General features: G+C 37.2%; 3 protein-coding genes across 3 annotated transcripts; all 3 read left to right on the top strand.

Annotated features, from left to right (window-relative positions):
• The first annotated feature begins 9,128 nt into the window (after window positions 1–9,128).
• LOC133182561 (uncharacterized) lies at window positions 9,129–10,750 on the top strand. The gene is made up of 6 exons (XM_061317407.1): window positions 9,129–9,153; window positions 9,317–9,406; window positions 9,504–9,753; window positions 9,885–10,112; window positions 10,205–10,487; window positions 10,607–10,750. The coding sequence occupies exons 1-6, from the start codon at window positions 9,129–9,131 to the stop codon at window positions 10,748–10,750; spliced, it is 1,020 nt and encodes a 339-aa protein (XP_061173391.1).
• A 59-nt stretch (window positions 10,751–10,809) lies between these two features.
• Window positions 10,810–12,824, top strand: LOC133182560 (uncharacterized). The gene is made up of 6 exons (XM_061317406.1): window positions 10,810–10,821; window positions 10,859–11,036; window positions 11,181–11,332; window positions 11,449–11,634; window positions 11,791–11,895; window positions 12,672–12,824. The coding sequence occupies exons 1-6, from the start codon at window positions 10,810–10,812 to the stop codon at window positions 12,822–12,824; spliced, it is 786 nt and encodes a 261-aa protein (XP_061173390.1).
• Window positions 12,825–12,874: 50 nt separating this feature from the next.
• LOC133182558 (putative nuclease HARBI1) lies at window positions 12,875–15,176 on the top strand. The gene is made up of 5 exons (XM_061317405.1): window positions 12,875–13,289; window positions 14,056–14,168; window positions 14,459–14,570; window positions 14,703–14,892; window positions 14,981–15,176. Exons 1-5 carry the CDS (start codon window positions 12,875–12,877, stop codon window positions 15,174–15,176), a joined length of 1,026 nt encoding a protein of 341 aa, XP_061173389.1.
• The last annotated feature ends 243 nt before the right edge of the window (window positions 15,177–15,419 follow it).

Raw genomic sequence — 15,419 nt, 5'->3', positions numbered from 1 at the left:
TGAACTAATTCCGTAGATGCATATGAGAATGATGTCAGGAATCAGGTGCAACCGCGAGCACTGATCAAGTCCAGCAGTCTCAGTCTTCTACTCATCAAAGCCCTGACAATTCCATCATGAATTCACCGGCAAAAGCTGTTACCACCACCACAGCAGATGGATTTATGAACAATGTTCAGTCATTAATTGACTTGAAAAATAAGGAAATTGAAAACAAATGGGCAGCAGGGGGTGCAAAATTAAAGACAAAGAATTACATCTTGCCAACTCCCTTGGAGGATTCATATAGTTCAAATAAGTTGAACTTACAAAACTCAGTGTATCCTAGGGTAGGTGGAATTAGTGCACAGGCTCCCTCAAATATGCCAGTGAGTGCATCATTTAGTGCAACACAAAATCCACAGCCGGTGCAACAAAACATTGCACAAGTGCAACAGCCAATACCACAACAACAATTAGCACAACAATTACCTCAAAATATGCATCCACAGGTTCAACAAGAATTAGCACAACCTGTACAGCAGCATCCGCAACAATTGCAACTTCAGCAGCCACCACCCCAACCAATACGAAATTGGAGGCCAGATCGTATCGACCCCTTACCAAAAACATTGAGGTATGATGGCTCTGATTCCTGGAAGGCCTTCCAGCAAAAAATCATGAGATTAGCTGAAGTTAAAAACTGGAGGCCTCAGGAATCTAAGGATTATTTTGGGTGGTGCCTGGAAGGAAAGGCTAGTGAGTACTACGCCAAAATTATTACTCAAAATGTGGATATTGAATTTTTGTAGTTAATGCAAAAATTGGAGAAACGTTCCGGGTACAAAGAAATACTTGAAACGGCTTAATTAAAAATAAACTCACTAATTCAGGGGACCGGAGAAAGTTTGGAGGAGTGGGCTGATAGACTTTTTTCAGTTAGCCCTCTGTGCTTACGAAAGTTTACCTGAAGAGTACATGCTCAAACAGGCTTGGATAAGGAAGCTGGCCAATATGCCATTAACCAGCATCCTTTGACAATTGAGGAAACTATACATCATCTGAAAAGTTTCCAGTATAACCATACTGCGATCTATGGGAAGAAAAGGGAGATCTCATTTAGAGAAGAACAGGTTGATAAGGAGCTGCAGGTGAGGGCAGTGGCATCAGAAGATGGGATGCGAGAGCGCATGTTCAAGGCTTGAAAGTCATCTTGGCTCTTTAAAGTCTGACATGCAAACCATCATCAAATAAATGGAGGCCCTTGCCAGAGGACGTTCAGACAGCAGAAGACCTCGGAATTGCAGTCACCAGCAACATCAAGATATCCCTCTCCTGCGCGGAAATGCTTCTTTTGTGGTGGAGTGGGACATTGCAAAAGTGAGTGTCCGAACCTCAAAAAGACCAACCGCACCACAAAGAACGTTACCTTCGGGAGTCCCAAAAAAAGAGGGAAACGAGAAGGGATCGGGGCTATAGACCAATCCCTTATCCATACTGATGGCCTAGCAATTGGAAATACCGAACCGTCAAACGAACCTGCCATCACAAACAACAGAAGTAACAGCACGAATTGCAGTGAATGGGTTCTTCACACGATTTGGTTACCCCGTGCAAATATTTACAGACCAGGGAACCAGTTTTAACAATAAACTATTTCCCGACCTTTGTGAAGTACTCAAAATTCATAAAACTAAGACAACTCCCTATCGAGCATCTGCAAATGGGCAAGTGGAACGATTCAATAGGACTTTAATGGATGCTGTAAGATACTTTGTATCCAAAACACCAGTGGACTGGGATAACAGTATACCCCAAATAGCAGGTGTACTGAGATCCTGTGTGAATCGTAGTAGGGGTTTTATACCCAACATGCTGATGCTTGGTCCTAAAATCGCACAACCTGTGGACCTAGTTTACCCATTACCAGGAGGACAGCAATACCCAGATGTGGACCAATACCTAGCTAACCTGATCAGGAACATAACAGTTGCTCATAAAACAGCTAGGAATACCCTGAAAACTACGAAAAGTATCTTGAAACGATCTTGAAACGTGACTATGATCTAAAAGTATTAGAAAGATCTTATAAATTGGAGATGTAGTCTATGTTCTTGATACGGCGACAGTACAGGGTAAGTGTCGTAAACTAACCCCTCCTTGGAAAGGACCTGGAGTAGCAGTAAGGAAATTATCTGCGTACTTGTACAGAGTCAAGCTTCGTGGGAAAACTTTAATCATGAATCATGACCGGATTAAATTGTGTAAAGATCGCGAAGTTCCGGAATGGATCCGTAATATCCTTGATCAAACACCATCGAATACTAGGGCTAAAACTAATCAGTTTTGTATTTGTCGTGGTCCTTATACGAGTTCGTTTATGATTCAGTGTGATGAATGCCGTGAAATGTAATATGGTTCCTGTGTAAGCATTTCAAAAGAAGCCTCTGATAAATTAGCTTACTACCTTTGTCCGAAATGTGACCGTAGTAGTTAACAAACCAGTATGTCAATAATAAAATTTATATGTATATTTTAAATAACATATGGTTCTGATCACATCAGTAGAATGTTATATGCTTGACATTTGCACTACTGATAAGTTCCAGTATACTTATGTTATGATTTTTTTCAGTTGATCAAAAAGTGGACCATATAGACCAGGATCAAGTCCCTTAGTATTTGTTTTATATACTAGTATATATATATATATATATATATATATATATATATATATATATATATATATATATATAAAATTATTATTGATACAATTGCATCTTATAAGAGATCATGGAAGACAGATAGGTCCAGCAGAACTATTCGCCAGGAAAGAGGTGAACATTATGTCGACTTTGTGAGAAGGAGTACATCATCGAGAAGTTTAGTCGATCCATAGAGACTAGTGTACGCTCTTCTCAACGATGGAACGTCTCACAACACTATTTGTGACATAATCGTTCGACAGTACCAACAGGCTAAGGACTTGAAAGATTCAAAATGGATCGATACGACTAGAAGGGAATGTAGTACGATCTTCTGTCCAGAGAGATGGGTTGATGACCACTTGCCGTCACTGAGCAAGAAACCTCGATCTAGGAAGCAAATGCGTCCATCAGTTACGTTTTCATCTGCTACTTCAGAGGGGATGTGCGTATACATTCATCTTCACTCTCACCCATGCCACAGAGACAAGATTCTTCCGAAGTACATGGTATGGCGGAAACCTCTCTGGTTCATGACACGGCGGATAAAGAATGTTCCATGCCTGAACAGGATTCTTCCGATGTGCATGTTCCCAGTTATTTCCGTTCTCCGTGATACGGCGTATAAAGATTGTCCTTCATCGACCAAGAAGCTCGACGGTCCAGGAAAAAGACTCTTCCTGTCAAGACACCTACTCCAGCCAACCAGAAGAAGACCAGCAGTGTTCGCGTGGTTGTTACTAAGGAATCGAACACTGAACCCCTTCGAAGCGAGTGCGCCTTGACAGTGACAGTCCACTACGAGACCTTCAAGTCACTCTCCACCCTCCACTACTTCTTCAAAAGTGCCCATTTCCAGGATGTGAGAGGAGGGAGAGGAAGATCAAGCGTCACGTACAGAGGACCCATCTTCCTAAGATTTTCAACGACATTAGGCCCCTACGTTCGTTAGGTGAGTCCGCCTTGTGTCAACTCCAGATTCCTGAGTTAGAGTCTCTGGTGAAGAGTGCAATAGGACATCATGCAGATTTATTTGCAGCAGTAGACTACTTGAACTCCACGAAGATGATTCCTTCAATGCAGTCGTACATCCGGACACTGTTACATTCATGAAGAGACTTTGTTCTTATCAGGGATGGACAGAATCATCTGAGGGATTCAAGCTGTCACCAATCAATTCTCCAGCTGCTCTCTTTCACTGGAGATGTTTGGTTGCCCTATTGTCACTTTTGAAGCCCATGCAGCGCGAAGAATTTCGTGCACATGGACGTGTTACAAGCGACACATCATTTGCTCCAAACACTGAGGATGTTCAGGTCCCTACCGTGGATTCGACTGTAGACGAGGCCTTTGATAGTCATTTCCATCTGGACAGGACCTGTTCTCGAATCTGGAGACGCCCCTTTTCTTCTGGAAAGTCGGTGGAAGATATTCTTACCTACTCCAATCAGAGTGATTGTCAGCCTAATCTAGATGTGACACTGTAGGAAGTGTGATTATATATAGTGAGCCCTCAACACATCCAGAATACTTGCATCCTGGTGGACCCTTTGGTATAGCCCTGAGTGTGCATCCAAAACATGCAGACGAACTCACAGAGGAGAGATATCACCACATGAAGAATTTACTGGATTCAACATATATTGTTGGTTTAGGGGAAATTGGTTTGGATCGAACAGTTCCCTTAAAGCTGTGGAGACGCCAGGAAGATATTTTTCGGAAAGCACTTTCCCTTGTACGTAAGGACAAGGTGTTGATTTTACATCTGAGAGGAACCCTTTCAGACAGGATTGGCATGAATGTGCACGCATGTTGCATGAAGATTCTACAGAGGTTTTGCGAGTACGATCTGCCTATTCGTGTCCATTGCTTTATTGGAGACTCGGAGTTGGTCCAGGAATGGATGAACAGCTACTCCAATGTTCATTTTGGTTTCACTGGTGCTGTTGAGAACTCTAGTGCTGACAAAATTGCAGGCCTTCAGTCCTTCCCTTTGAACTTGATTCTTCTGGAAACAGATTCTCCATATATGAAACCAGAAGGTGGAGATATCAACACTCCGGCATTCATTGGTTATGTTGCTAGCCTCGTTGCTGCAAAGCTACAAGTTCCCATACAGCAATTACTTAAACAGACAGTCTAGAATAGTCGTCGACTGTATAAATGTTAAAAACTGTTAGCTGTTCTATACATATGACGGTTTCTGCAGAATTTTAGGTCTGGATATTTTCCGACCAAGTTTTTGTAGAATGTTTATAATTATTCATTGTTATCATAGGTCTGAATATTGTTTCGACCAGTTAACATTGTTTAATTCCCTGAATCATATATATATATATTTTACTATGATCAAGTCCTTTTAAACAAAACGGGGAGGAATGTGGTAAAATTAGGTTTTAAATTCTCCCAACTCTCTGTGTACATGACCTCAGACCCTGGTTTATCCGCATACTGGGCATGTCACGTGATGCTCCGTATTAAGCTTCAGTCCTGGTCCTGATGCCTTACTAAGAACACGTTTACCCCGTTTATATACCTGTTTTCCTGTCTACATTATTGTTACCTGTGTTGTTATCCTTGATGCATGCCTGGACTCACCCATCCTAAGTATGTTTACTGTACCATGTTTGCTGTCGCCTGTTTAAAGTAAGGCACCAGCCTTTATTACTCTATTGAGTTAGTAACCAATATTAACTTGGTTACACGACAATATTAATAACACACTAGCGGTTTGAAAAGTTATTACGGTAAAGGTGTGCTGTACTGAGTACTTCCGGTCTCCGTTTATAACGTACACCGGTTATAACGTAGGATTCAACACAGTTCCTTGAGATACGTTATAAAGGATGTTTGCTGTAATTAACTTGATCAAAGGAATCTAACAGAGTACTAATACAGTGTGATGTACAAAGTTGAAATTACTGACTTTTAACACCAAATTGGGCAGAAAGTTTACCGGCGAGTCAACAGAAGCATTTTTAGATTAACAAATGATCAGTGGAGCTACCAAAGGAGTAGCATTATTTAAAAAGACATTTTAACAAGAATTTACTTAAAAAACATGACTAAAGATAGAAAGAGGGAGGGCTTTCATTGGTTTCTAGATAGGGCAGTACAAAGAAAAGTGTTGGCACATGTTTACTCAGTGATAAACCTAAAACAGATTCTTTAAACGGTGCCAAACACCGAGTTCTTAGTCAGGAAAGGCTAAATATCGATCCAGTCATTACCAAACGCATTGTCTGCTGCCATTTGCACGATATTAAAAATCAAAATTTGAAACAACTGTCAGATAAATAGGTATATAAAATTAAACTTGTTGTGTAATATAATTTCTTTATTTTTTCCTGTACATTTAAACTAAAAGTCTCTGCTTACTTTTAAGTCACTTATTTTGTGATGTCAAATTTTCGAGGTTTAAGGAAAAAGTACTGGTTTGAGGGGATTTGATTTCGTGGTTTAAGGTATTCAATGTATAACAACAATATTTTGTACCCCATAAATGAATAGTCTGGAATGATTAATCGTGGTAGCATTTTGAAGGTGTTTTGAAATAAAAATACTCCACCAAAGGAATTTACAAAATTTTAAGTACTGTGCAATGAATTGCACCTTGAATTTTACATTGAAGTCTATGCGCTGTGCATGTTTTATTAAGATATTGTAAAAAGTAACTTGAATTTCATACCAATCTCTTGGTGAAAATATGCATAATTTCTCTCTTTATTAAAATATTAAATAAAATCAATCATTTACCACAGATATTTTGACAAAATTAAAATTTTCTTCTTTTCATAAGGGGCAGATAGCTCTTCAAAAACTTTTAAAGGTGCAAAATGATCAGTTTCTTATTTGTTATCAGACATGTGAATTTGGTTCATTTCACTTTCATCGTTATCTAGAAATGAATTTTAACTAGTTTAAAATGAATAAAAATTTTCAAAATCCCTTCATTATACATTGAATACCTTAAGGAGAAACATCATACTGCAGTATGGAACTTTTACAATTTGTTGGGAATGAGTTCCTTGGCCCTCAAAACCACGAAAACAGCAAAATTAAACCCCCACGAAAATAAGTGATTGCACAGTTTTCCTATGCTTTCTCGATTTCCTGAACATGTAGAAAGTAAAGTGGTATTGAAAATCTGTTGTAAGGACATTTACAAAAATACATTACGATCATCGTGCATTTCTTTCTCTAAAAATAAATGTTTGAGATGCCTTCATATAAATAACAGATCACTAAGGGAGAACAAAACAACCCTTTTACAACTACCTTTGCGTGTTTCAAATAAAAATTAAATATTCGTGTTCATCTTTGTATGCAAAGCTGAAAAGGAGGTTGAGCAAACTATCAGTATTTTTATGTCTGCAGATTAGATGCCAACTACAGTGTAGTAATATTTTAGGTTTCCATTCGAACTGAACATAAATTTTCATTGAAAAAATTAAAAACGACGACATTTATCTATAAAAGTTAGAATAATCTTGAAAAGTTCAGCATTTTGTACCTAAATTTAAGGACGAATGCTACAACGTCATAATGGCTGCATTTCCGGTGAAACTCTAGCTTCTTCCGGCGAAAACGAGAATTTTCCATGTAGCGAATTAAACAGGAACCCGAAAATGGAACTCTTTTGTAAGAAAGATAATTTTAATATACAGGTCTTTTAAACGCTTTATGTGACGATAATGTCGACCAAGAATTAAGCGCTGAAATAACTAGTATGTAAATAACCGGTTAGAAACCGGCATAATGAATTAATGTTCAGTGTAAATGTTATGCGATAGCGGATAGGAGAGAAAATGAAGTGATCGCCGACATGCTTTGTCTTTGGTTGAAGTCATTGAACATGACCATTTCTACACGCATGAAAGTAATGAAGGTAAGATAATTTTTATACGTTTTCAATTTCTGGTATGCCCAGCATATCACTTCATCACGGTGCAAGCTTTCTGTCACCATTAATAGATGTTTTAATATACTTATTGTTCAGACAAACTTGTCAATTCAACTTGACTTCTTTCATACAACGAAAAAGAAATTGGCATGGCCAGTTTGAAGGAAAATTGAGGAAACCGTCCCAACATGAAGATACATATAGGCCCATAGGACATGACCATTCCTACTCAAATTTATTGACATCTTCATCTACTTCAGGTATATAAAGTATATTAAAATGAGCTTTTGAAGTAATCTGAATATTGCAGAGTTGTACTCAATCTGGGAATTGTGTAATGAAATTAATATTTAAACTTTAAGATGATTGTGAGATGTGCATAGATGAAAACATAGATGAAAAAGATTCCGAGTCAGATGAGTGTGAAGATGAAGACTCCTGTATATACAACGCAGAACAGTCGGTACAAGGGAGACATATTGTTGAACTCGATGTTTTAGCAGAAGGACTGGAGAAAGGGTATGTACATTTATATTCGAACAGTTTTATATAAGTTTGGTTTTACAATTAAAAAATGTCAAAATGATTGATTGATTGATTGTATATTGTTTTACGTCCCATTCGAGAATTTTTCACTCATATAGAGACGTCACCATATACCGGTGAAGGGCTTCAAATTTTGACCTTTACTCGGCACTCAGGGTCATTGAGCAGTGAGGGATCTTTATCGTGCCAACGCCTGCCGTGACACGGGGCCTCGGTTTTTAAGGTCTCATCCGAAGGACCCGCAACTTTCACTTCAAAGTGCCGAGAGCATGGCGAAGGAACAGTTGCTACCTATTTTTTATCGATTTAGGTCTGTCGCGGCCGAGATTCGAACTCACGACCTCCCGATCACGGAGCGAGCGCTCTACCGACTGAGCTACCGTGAACGGTATGTCAAAATGAAGTACATCTTAAAATTTTATCACACATATATTATTTTTATTATTAAAGGTGCTCAAACTGTGGACAGGCATTACATTTGTCATCATACATTGGAGAAAGTAGATATGGCCTTGGTGTATGTAACTCTTGACTTATTACTGTGTTTTGTGTAAACATTTGATTAGACTGAATATCTTGTAATTCTTTATACTGAATTTCAGGGAGTCTTCTCCACGTAAAATGTTGTAATTGTCACAAAATAAACTATGTGCCCACTGGAAAACGTCATGCCAACAACATATGGGATGTTAACTCAAAATTAGGTGCAAGTCAGTTCATAAATAATTAATCTTTTTGAATAAATTGCAATTAGATTGATTTTAGCTTCTCTATGAAACATAACAGTTCACTCTGAACTGACTAATAATACATGTTTATATATTGACATAGTTTAATAATTTATAAATAAACTTCAGCAATGATATTCTGTGGTATTGGGGAGAGTGTTGTCAACAATTTACTGGCTGCATTGAACCTTCCTAGCATATCCCCAACCAGAAGGGAACGGGAGGCAGGATCTGCATTTGAAGCAGTTGCCAGTGAAACATGTAGTCATGCAATTGGAGCTGAAAGTAGAAGGTGAAGAGAATTTATATCAATAGTATTTTGGTACCAAAGTAAGAACATGTATAATTATAGCATAATTTACATCATTTTATACTTTGTAATGAACCAACATGTATATTATTTCATTTTCTGTTTTATTTGAGAGTAAGTTATTCTTGTTTATTTGCATTCGCAGCTGTCAAAGTCAAGATGACCAGGCTGTTTCCTTCGATGCTGGCTGGCAAACCAGAGGAAGTGGAAGGAACTATGCTAGCTTATCTGGTGTGTATTTAAAATACTTATTTTATTCCAATATTTACTACAATATTGATGTTATACATGTTTATATAAATTTAGTTGAACACATTGTTTTTAAATTTCAGGTCATGGAAGTATGATAGGCGTTAACACAGGAAAAGTCTTAAGTTACGCTGTACGTTGTAAGAAATGTAGATTTCGCGACAGGGCTGTGGACAAGGAAAATCCTAATGAACATGACTGTAGGAAAAATTGGACAAAATCCTCCAAGGCAATGGAGTCAGATATGGCAGTGGAAATGCTCAGTGAATTAAAATCCAAGGGATTCCATGTGAAAAAACTAATCATGGATAATGATACTACTACTATCTCAAGGTAATAATTTTATGTTATAAAAATTGTACATTTCATACTGAATTGAGAATTACTGTATTTACGGTTTATTAATTGCTAAATGATTTTGTAATATACTTGTAGGGCTCGGGCATCATTTGATGAATCACTAGAAAAATTCTCAAATTTCAACCATACCAAAAAAATGTCACAAACAAGCTTTATTCACTCAGAAAGGAAGAAAAATATAATAATCTTGGACCAAAAGCAATTAATCACCTTACAAAATGCTTTGCCTATGCTGTTAAGGGAAGTGAAGATGCTGCCAGCATGAAGAAAAACTTGGAGGCCATTCCTCGACATGTTTTTGGTGATCATTCAAGATGTTCTGAATGGTGTGGGTAAGTGTTTTAGTAAAATTTCTAAAGAATGATGCACAATATTTTTTTAAAAAATAAGTCATTTTTTCAGTTTAGTTGTTTTCCTCTTGCAGATTCGTGAAAAGTCCGTCCACGTATAAACCAACGAGTTTGCCATATGGTAAATATATGGCAGAAGAAGATCTACAGTTAGATCTGACGACAATGTTTGAAGAATATGCTGCAAATTCTGAGAAACTGTTAAAAGTGGGTAGCACCCAGACCAATGAAAGTTTTAACCACACTGTAGCCACCAAAAACCCAAAGACAAACTTTTACAGTGCATCCGAGTCAACATCATTTAGAGTTGCTGCAGCTGTGGCTCATAAAAACATAGGTCTTCAAACATTCACAAGGGTTTGTATTTATTTAACTGGTAATTAACATTTCCAACTCATTTTGTTGTATATATATAATTATCTATAAAAGAAATACACATTTTATTATCTATTATATAATCTCATAAACACTTTCAGGTGTATGAAAACTCGCTTCTTTCTCCAGGAAAGCACACCAATTCTTACATAAGTAAAGCTTCCAGGAAAAGAGATTATCAGAAGATTGTGAAAAGCAGTGTGGAGTGTAAGAAACGTAGAAGGGAACTCATATCAAACAAATAAACAGGTACTTGAATTGGATTGCACATATTTTGATAATTTAAACTACCCTTTAATAATTTATGATTTTGAAAGTTTTGTACAATTCTGTATGTGTTTACTATTCAACAGGTATCAACTTCTGAGATTAAGGAGGGGACAACATACGAGTCAGCAATAGATCTGGCTGGCACTTTACAACCTGATCACCTGCAGGAAATACCAGACAGGACATTGCCACCTGCTTCATCTTCTTTATCAAATGATGAGAATACTTTTTTATTTTTTGATCTAGAGACTACAGGTTTAGGTAAGTATATTATGAAAACAATGCAAACACACTATTACTCTACAGTGTGTTCACATTACATTGTATCATGTTCACTTTATAATATTTTTTTATATCATGTACTCCATTTCATTACAATAAATGTTGATATTGTGTTCATGTTAGGTACCTCTGTAGAGATTGTGCAGCTAGCCTGTGTTTCTGGTGACAACATCTTTAACAGATATGTCCTACCAAGCTGTGCCATCACAACATCTGCAACAGCAGTAACAGGCCTTCATGTTGTAGGAGGAGAACTTTTTTGCCACAAAGAGAAGGTACAGAGTGTTGAAATCGAGACTTGCCTTAATGAATTTAAATTGTGGTTGAATAAATATCATAGGCCCATCCTTGTGTGCCACAATGGAAAGGCATTTGATTCTGTGATATTAAGACATTATCAAATCACCCAGCATGTGGATCATTACCCATTGAGGGTTTTGTAGATATTCTACATGTATTTAGAGAAGTTCTTCCAAAGAGGGACACATACAGACTAGAATTACTGGTGCTGGATACAATGTCTGTGTCATACAATGCACATTCAGCTGTTGAAGATGTCAAGATTTTACAATCATTGGTAAAGCATCATGCCTTATCATCTGAAATATTGTTGAAACATAGTTTCAGTGTTGATTTTATTTCTTCATCAATTGAATACAAATCAAAGACCACTGAATGTTTGAATACTTTGCAGCCTTTGGTTTCATGTCTTTCGAATTATATGATTAAAAAGATTGCACAGTCTGGTTTAGCATTCAGTCATCTGAAACTTGCTTTTGACAGGGGAGGAGCAGAGGGCCTTGAAAATATTCTTTCAGAGAAGCAGTCAGATGGAAATGTTAGAGTTACAAAAAATAAATCAATTGTTTCAAAAAATATCACCCACTTCAGTACATAAAGCTTATCAATTACAAGTATAACTTTTGTATTTGATATAAAATCTGCAATATGATTGAAATTTGATCTCATGAAAATAACCTGAATATTTTGACTTTTTTTTCCTTGCATTTAACATTAGGAATGGCTTCAACTGTAAGTATTGATATTTTATTAATTTAAAGATGCCAAAGTGTTTTTTGTGAAACTCCGATGAAGTGTGTAAGTACTCTATTATTATATTTTATTTTTAGTCGCTTTATTGATGCCATCTGCATGTTTTGAGTGTGTGTTTGCTACGCTTTTTATCTATTATTTTAGTGCATAATTTTTTTTGTGACATTCTCTTTTTTGTTTTTGTACGTTTTCTTTCATTTTAGTTTTATATGTTTATTTTGTTTTGTATATGTTTGTCTACCTGTTGGTTGTGCATCTTTCTTTTCCTCAATCTCTCAAACCCTTGCTACTGCTGTTGTGTGTTTTACATGATGTTCACTGTGTATTGCATTATATCATTATGTGCATTTTTTCCTCATTTTACTGCTTCGTTTAAATACATGTACTACAATTGCTTCTTTTTGCACTAAAACCTGTAAGCTTATTTTCTAATCCATTTGCCAAATATGTAGCACTACATACTTTTTTTAAGTATATATCTACTAATAACTTCATCTTCTTGGGCAAAAAATAGTTTAAGTTCATAAAGAATGATTTATATGTAAAATTTTCATATAAAAGTACCAGGCCCCGCCGTCACCAACTTTCCTCAAGTCAAAACTCAGCCTCAAGTGTGAGTTTTTTCCTCAAACCTCTTACCTCACCCTCAAGTCACCATCACCACATAAATTTGAGTTTTCCTCAAGTGACAATCTTGAGGAAATACTCAAATAATTAAGTGTAACTTAGACTCTACCTTAAACCTACACTCAAGCAAATTAAATATGGCGGGACGAAGACGCCGGAGATACAACTTGCTTCGAAACAGGCCCTCAAAAAGAGTCATCCGTGACCACCTTAATCCCTTAGAGATATATAATGACGACGAGATTTTCGAAAGATATCGGTTTCGTCGGGCAACAGTTCTCTATCTGCTAGATATGATCGGCAGAAATCTGCTCCAAAGTACCAAAAACAATGCCTTACCTCCGCTGTTGCAGCTCCTTGCATGCCTAAGATTTTTGGCCACTGGGGCATATCACAAGCTTATAGGCGACAGTATGCATGTATCTGAGTCCACTGTTGGGAGATGCTGTCGTTCTGTGACAGATGCAATCCTTGGTATTCGATGGCACTTTATCAGCTTCCCCAGAGATGAAAAGGCACGGCAAACAAAACAAGAATTCATCAAAATAGCTGGTATGGTCGTTACTTCTGCTTGTTTTTCTTTTCTACTTTCTTTTTAGCATCCACAATGAGTAACTCGTACACCGGAATGGTCGTCTATATCATGCACAATCTCTACCCAGAGTTATCGTTCCTGCTGCGCTTCACTAATATTGTTGTAGCGAAGCATAATACACCCTTTGGTGAGAGATTGTATCATGCAGAGTATTATTCGGTTGAACCCCCCCCCCCCCCACTTTTAAAAAAATATGCTTGTTTACAAGTATTAATTTTCCTAATAAGATTGTCTGACAAGAGGCAATAAATTATTATGCACATAATCAAAAAAAGTTATACCCATAGAGTCCATATCTTTGCTAAGATCAAGAAAAGTTAATGCCAATGTCATCAACAAGAAATAAATTCAGACTTGAATGTATTCTATATAAACAAAACAGCTGTATTAAAACCATTTTTTTTTTGCATCTGACAGTCATAAGAAAAAAGTTACATTTTTGTTCTCTTTTCTCTCCTCTTTTGCGGGAGGAGGATGGGTGGGGGTCTGTCAAATTAAAAACCAGTTAATTAGAAAAATATTGGAACAAAGTTAAGAATTTGTATGTGGATATTTTTTCAATAGCTTGCATAAATATATCATATATTATTATATATAATACATTTTATTTCTAATAGATGATTATCGATAATATTTGTATTTTATTTGACCAATGATAGTAAAACTGCAATGACAACTGATGCAAGATTATTTATTATTAATATTTCTTTTTTCTATATATAGGTTTCCCAAATGCCCTTGGGTGTGTAGATGGCACTTTCGTTAGAATTATAGCTCCCTCTAATAATGAACAGGATTTCGTTAACAGAAAAGGCTATCACTCGCTGAATGTACAGGTCAGTATTTTTAAGGTTAATTAATTAATTAAGCGATAATTTTATTTTTGAGACATTTAATTCTCAATTATAACTTAAAGTGAAAAGTGTCCCCTTCATCATAGTTATAGCACGGTCATGGTTTGAATACTAAAATACATTCCAAAGTCTGGAATATCTGTATGCTATGGCCTTTTTTGCTTGTAAAAGGCCTTGAATTGCAACTTAGTTGGGGCTTACAATTCTTTGACCCAGCCCCCGTCCTCTTTTTATGCTTACTTTTTTTTTATTCATTTATTTGCTATGATTAGATGGTTTGTGATGCCAAGTTCCGCTTTACAAGCATTTGTGCCAGCTGGCCTGGAAGCGTACACGACAGTCGGGTCTGGCGGGAATCTGCACTTTGCCAACAATTTGAGAGAGGTTTAAAAACATTTTTGTTGTTCGTTGTTTCAATAATAGTTTGGTATAGATAAGTTTTCAACATGTAAAAAATCCGAAAACGGGCATTTTGAATTAGCGCTGTAATTAATTAAAAAAAGCTTTCACATGCAGGTGAACATAATGGATTTTTACTGGGTGATTCTGGATACCCCTGCAGGCGGTTTTTGATGACACCATACTTTAACCCACAAACCGATGCACAACAAAGATTCAACGCCTCCTTATGCCGAACGAGAGTGCTCATCGAACAGAGTTTTGGTATTCTTAAACGACGGTTTTCGTGTCTGCAAGGAACTCTGAGGCAAGAAAGTTTGCATAATTCTTCATAAATATAATGCTATTTAATTGTAAAAGTACCTGAAATTTAATATCTAAATTACACCAAATAGAGCGACCCCGGAACAGGCTGTGTCTTATGTGGTTGCCTGTGTCATTCTTCACAACTTGGGAATCCAGACTGGGGATGTGATGGACGGTAAAGACCAGCCAGCAGAAGCATTCAACCCCCACGCTCATCATGTTGCATGCAACTCTCAAGAGGGCAGTCAGATGAGGGATTACATTGCACACACATATTTTGCGTAGAGGTACGCAGGTACATAAGAAAGATGTTCAGTTTCTGAGACGGGGGGGCGGGGGGGGGGGGCAAAGAAACAGAAACCCCTTGACAATCATGAGGGAGCACAATTGTTAATTAGCAACTGGGTTTGTTCTGTAGAAATATATATTGGCAAAATTATTGAAGGGGGGATGCATTCCATCCCTTCACCCCTTTTCCCGGTTGATGCGGGACTATGCGCAGATCTCAATGCATTTAAGAGTTGATGT

Source organism: Saccostrea echinata, unplaced genomic scaffold (assembly GCF_033153115.1).
Source record: "Saccostrea echinata isolate AGI-Se365-2 ecotype Australia unplaced genomic scaffold, CSIRO_AGI_Sech_v1 ptg000009l, whole genome shotgun sequence".
NCBI lineage: Eukaryota > Metazoa > Mollusca > Bivalvia > Ostreida > Ostreidae > Saccostrea > Saccostrea echinata.
This window is presented reverse-complemented; position numbering and strand designations above follow the sequence as displayed.

Bases quoted from the DNA above. Each gene is read 5' to 3' on its own strand.
- LOC133182561 (XM_061317407.1), top strand. From the start codon at position 9,129: ATGCAATTGGAGCTGAAAGTAGAAG. The intron at 9,407-9,503 runs GTATTTAAAATA...TTTAAATTTCAG, and splicing joins TATGCTAGCTTATCTGGTGT to GTCATGGAAGTATGATAGGC. The intron at 9,754-9,884 runs GTAATAATTTTA...ATGAATCACTAG, and splicing joins GATACTACTACTATCTCAAG to AAAAATTCTCAAATTTCAAC.
- LOC133182560 (XM_061317406.1), top strand. The intron at 11,333-11,448 runs GTACAGAGTGTT...TGTGATATTAAG, and splicing joins TTTTTTGCCACAAAGAGAAG to ACATTATCAAATCACCCAGC. The intron at 11,635-11,790 runs GTAAAGCATCAT...ATGATTAAAAAG, and splicing joins TCAAGATTTTACAATCATTG to ATTGCACAGTCTGGTTTAGC.
- LOC133182558 (XM_061317405.1), top strand. From the start codon at position 12,875: ATGGCGGGACGAAGACGCCGGAGATACAACTTGCTTCGAAACAGGCCC. The intron at 14,169-14,458 runs GTCAGTATTTTT...TGCTATGATTAG, and splicing joins ATCACTCGCTGAATGTACAG to ATGGTTTGTGATGCCAAGTT. The intron at 14,571-14,702 runs GTTTAAAAACAT...TTTCACATGCAG, and splicing joins TTGCCAACAATTTGAGAGAG to GTGAACATAATGGATTTTTA.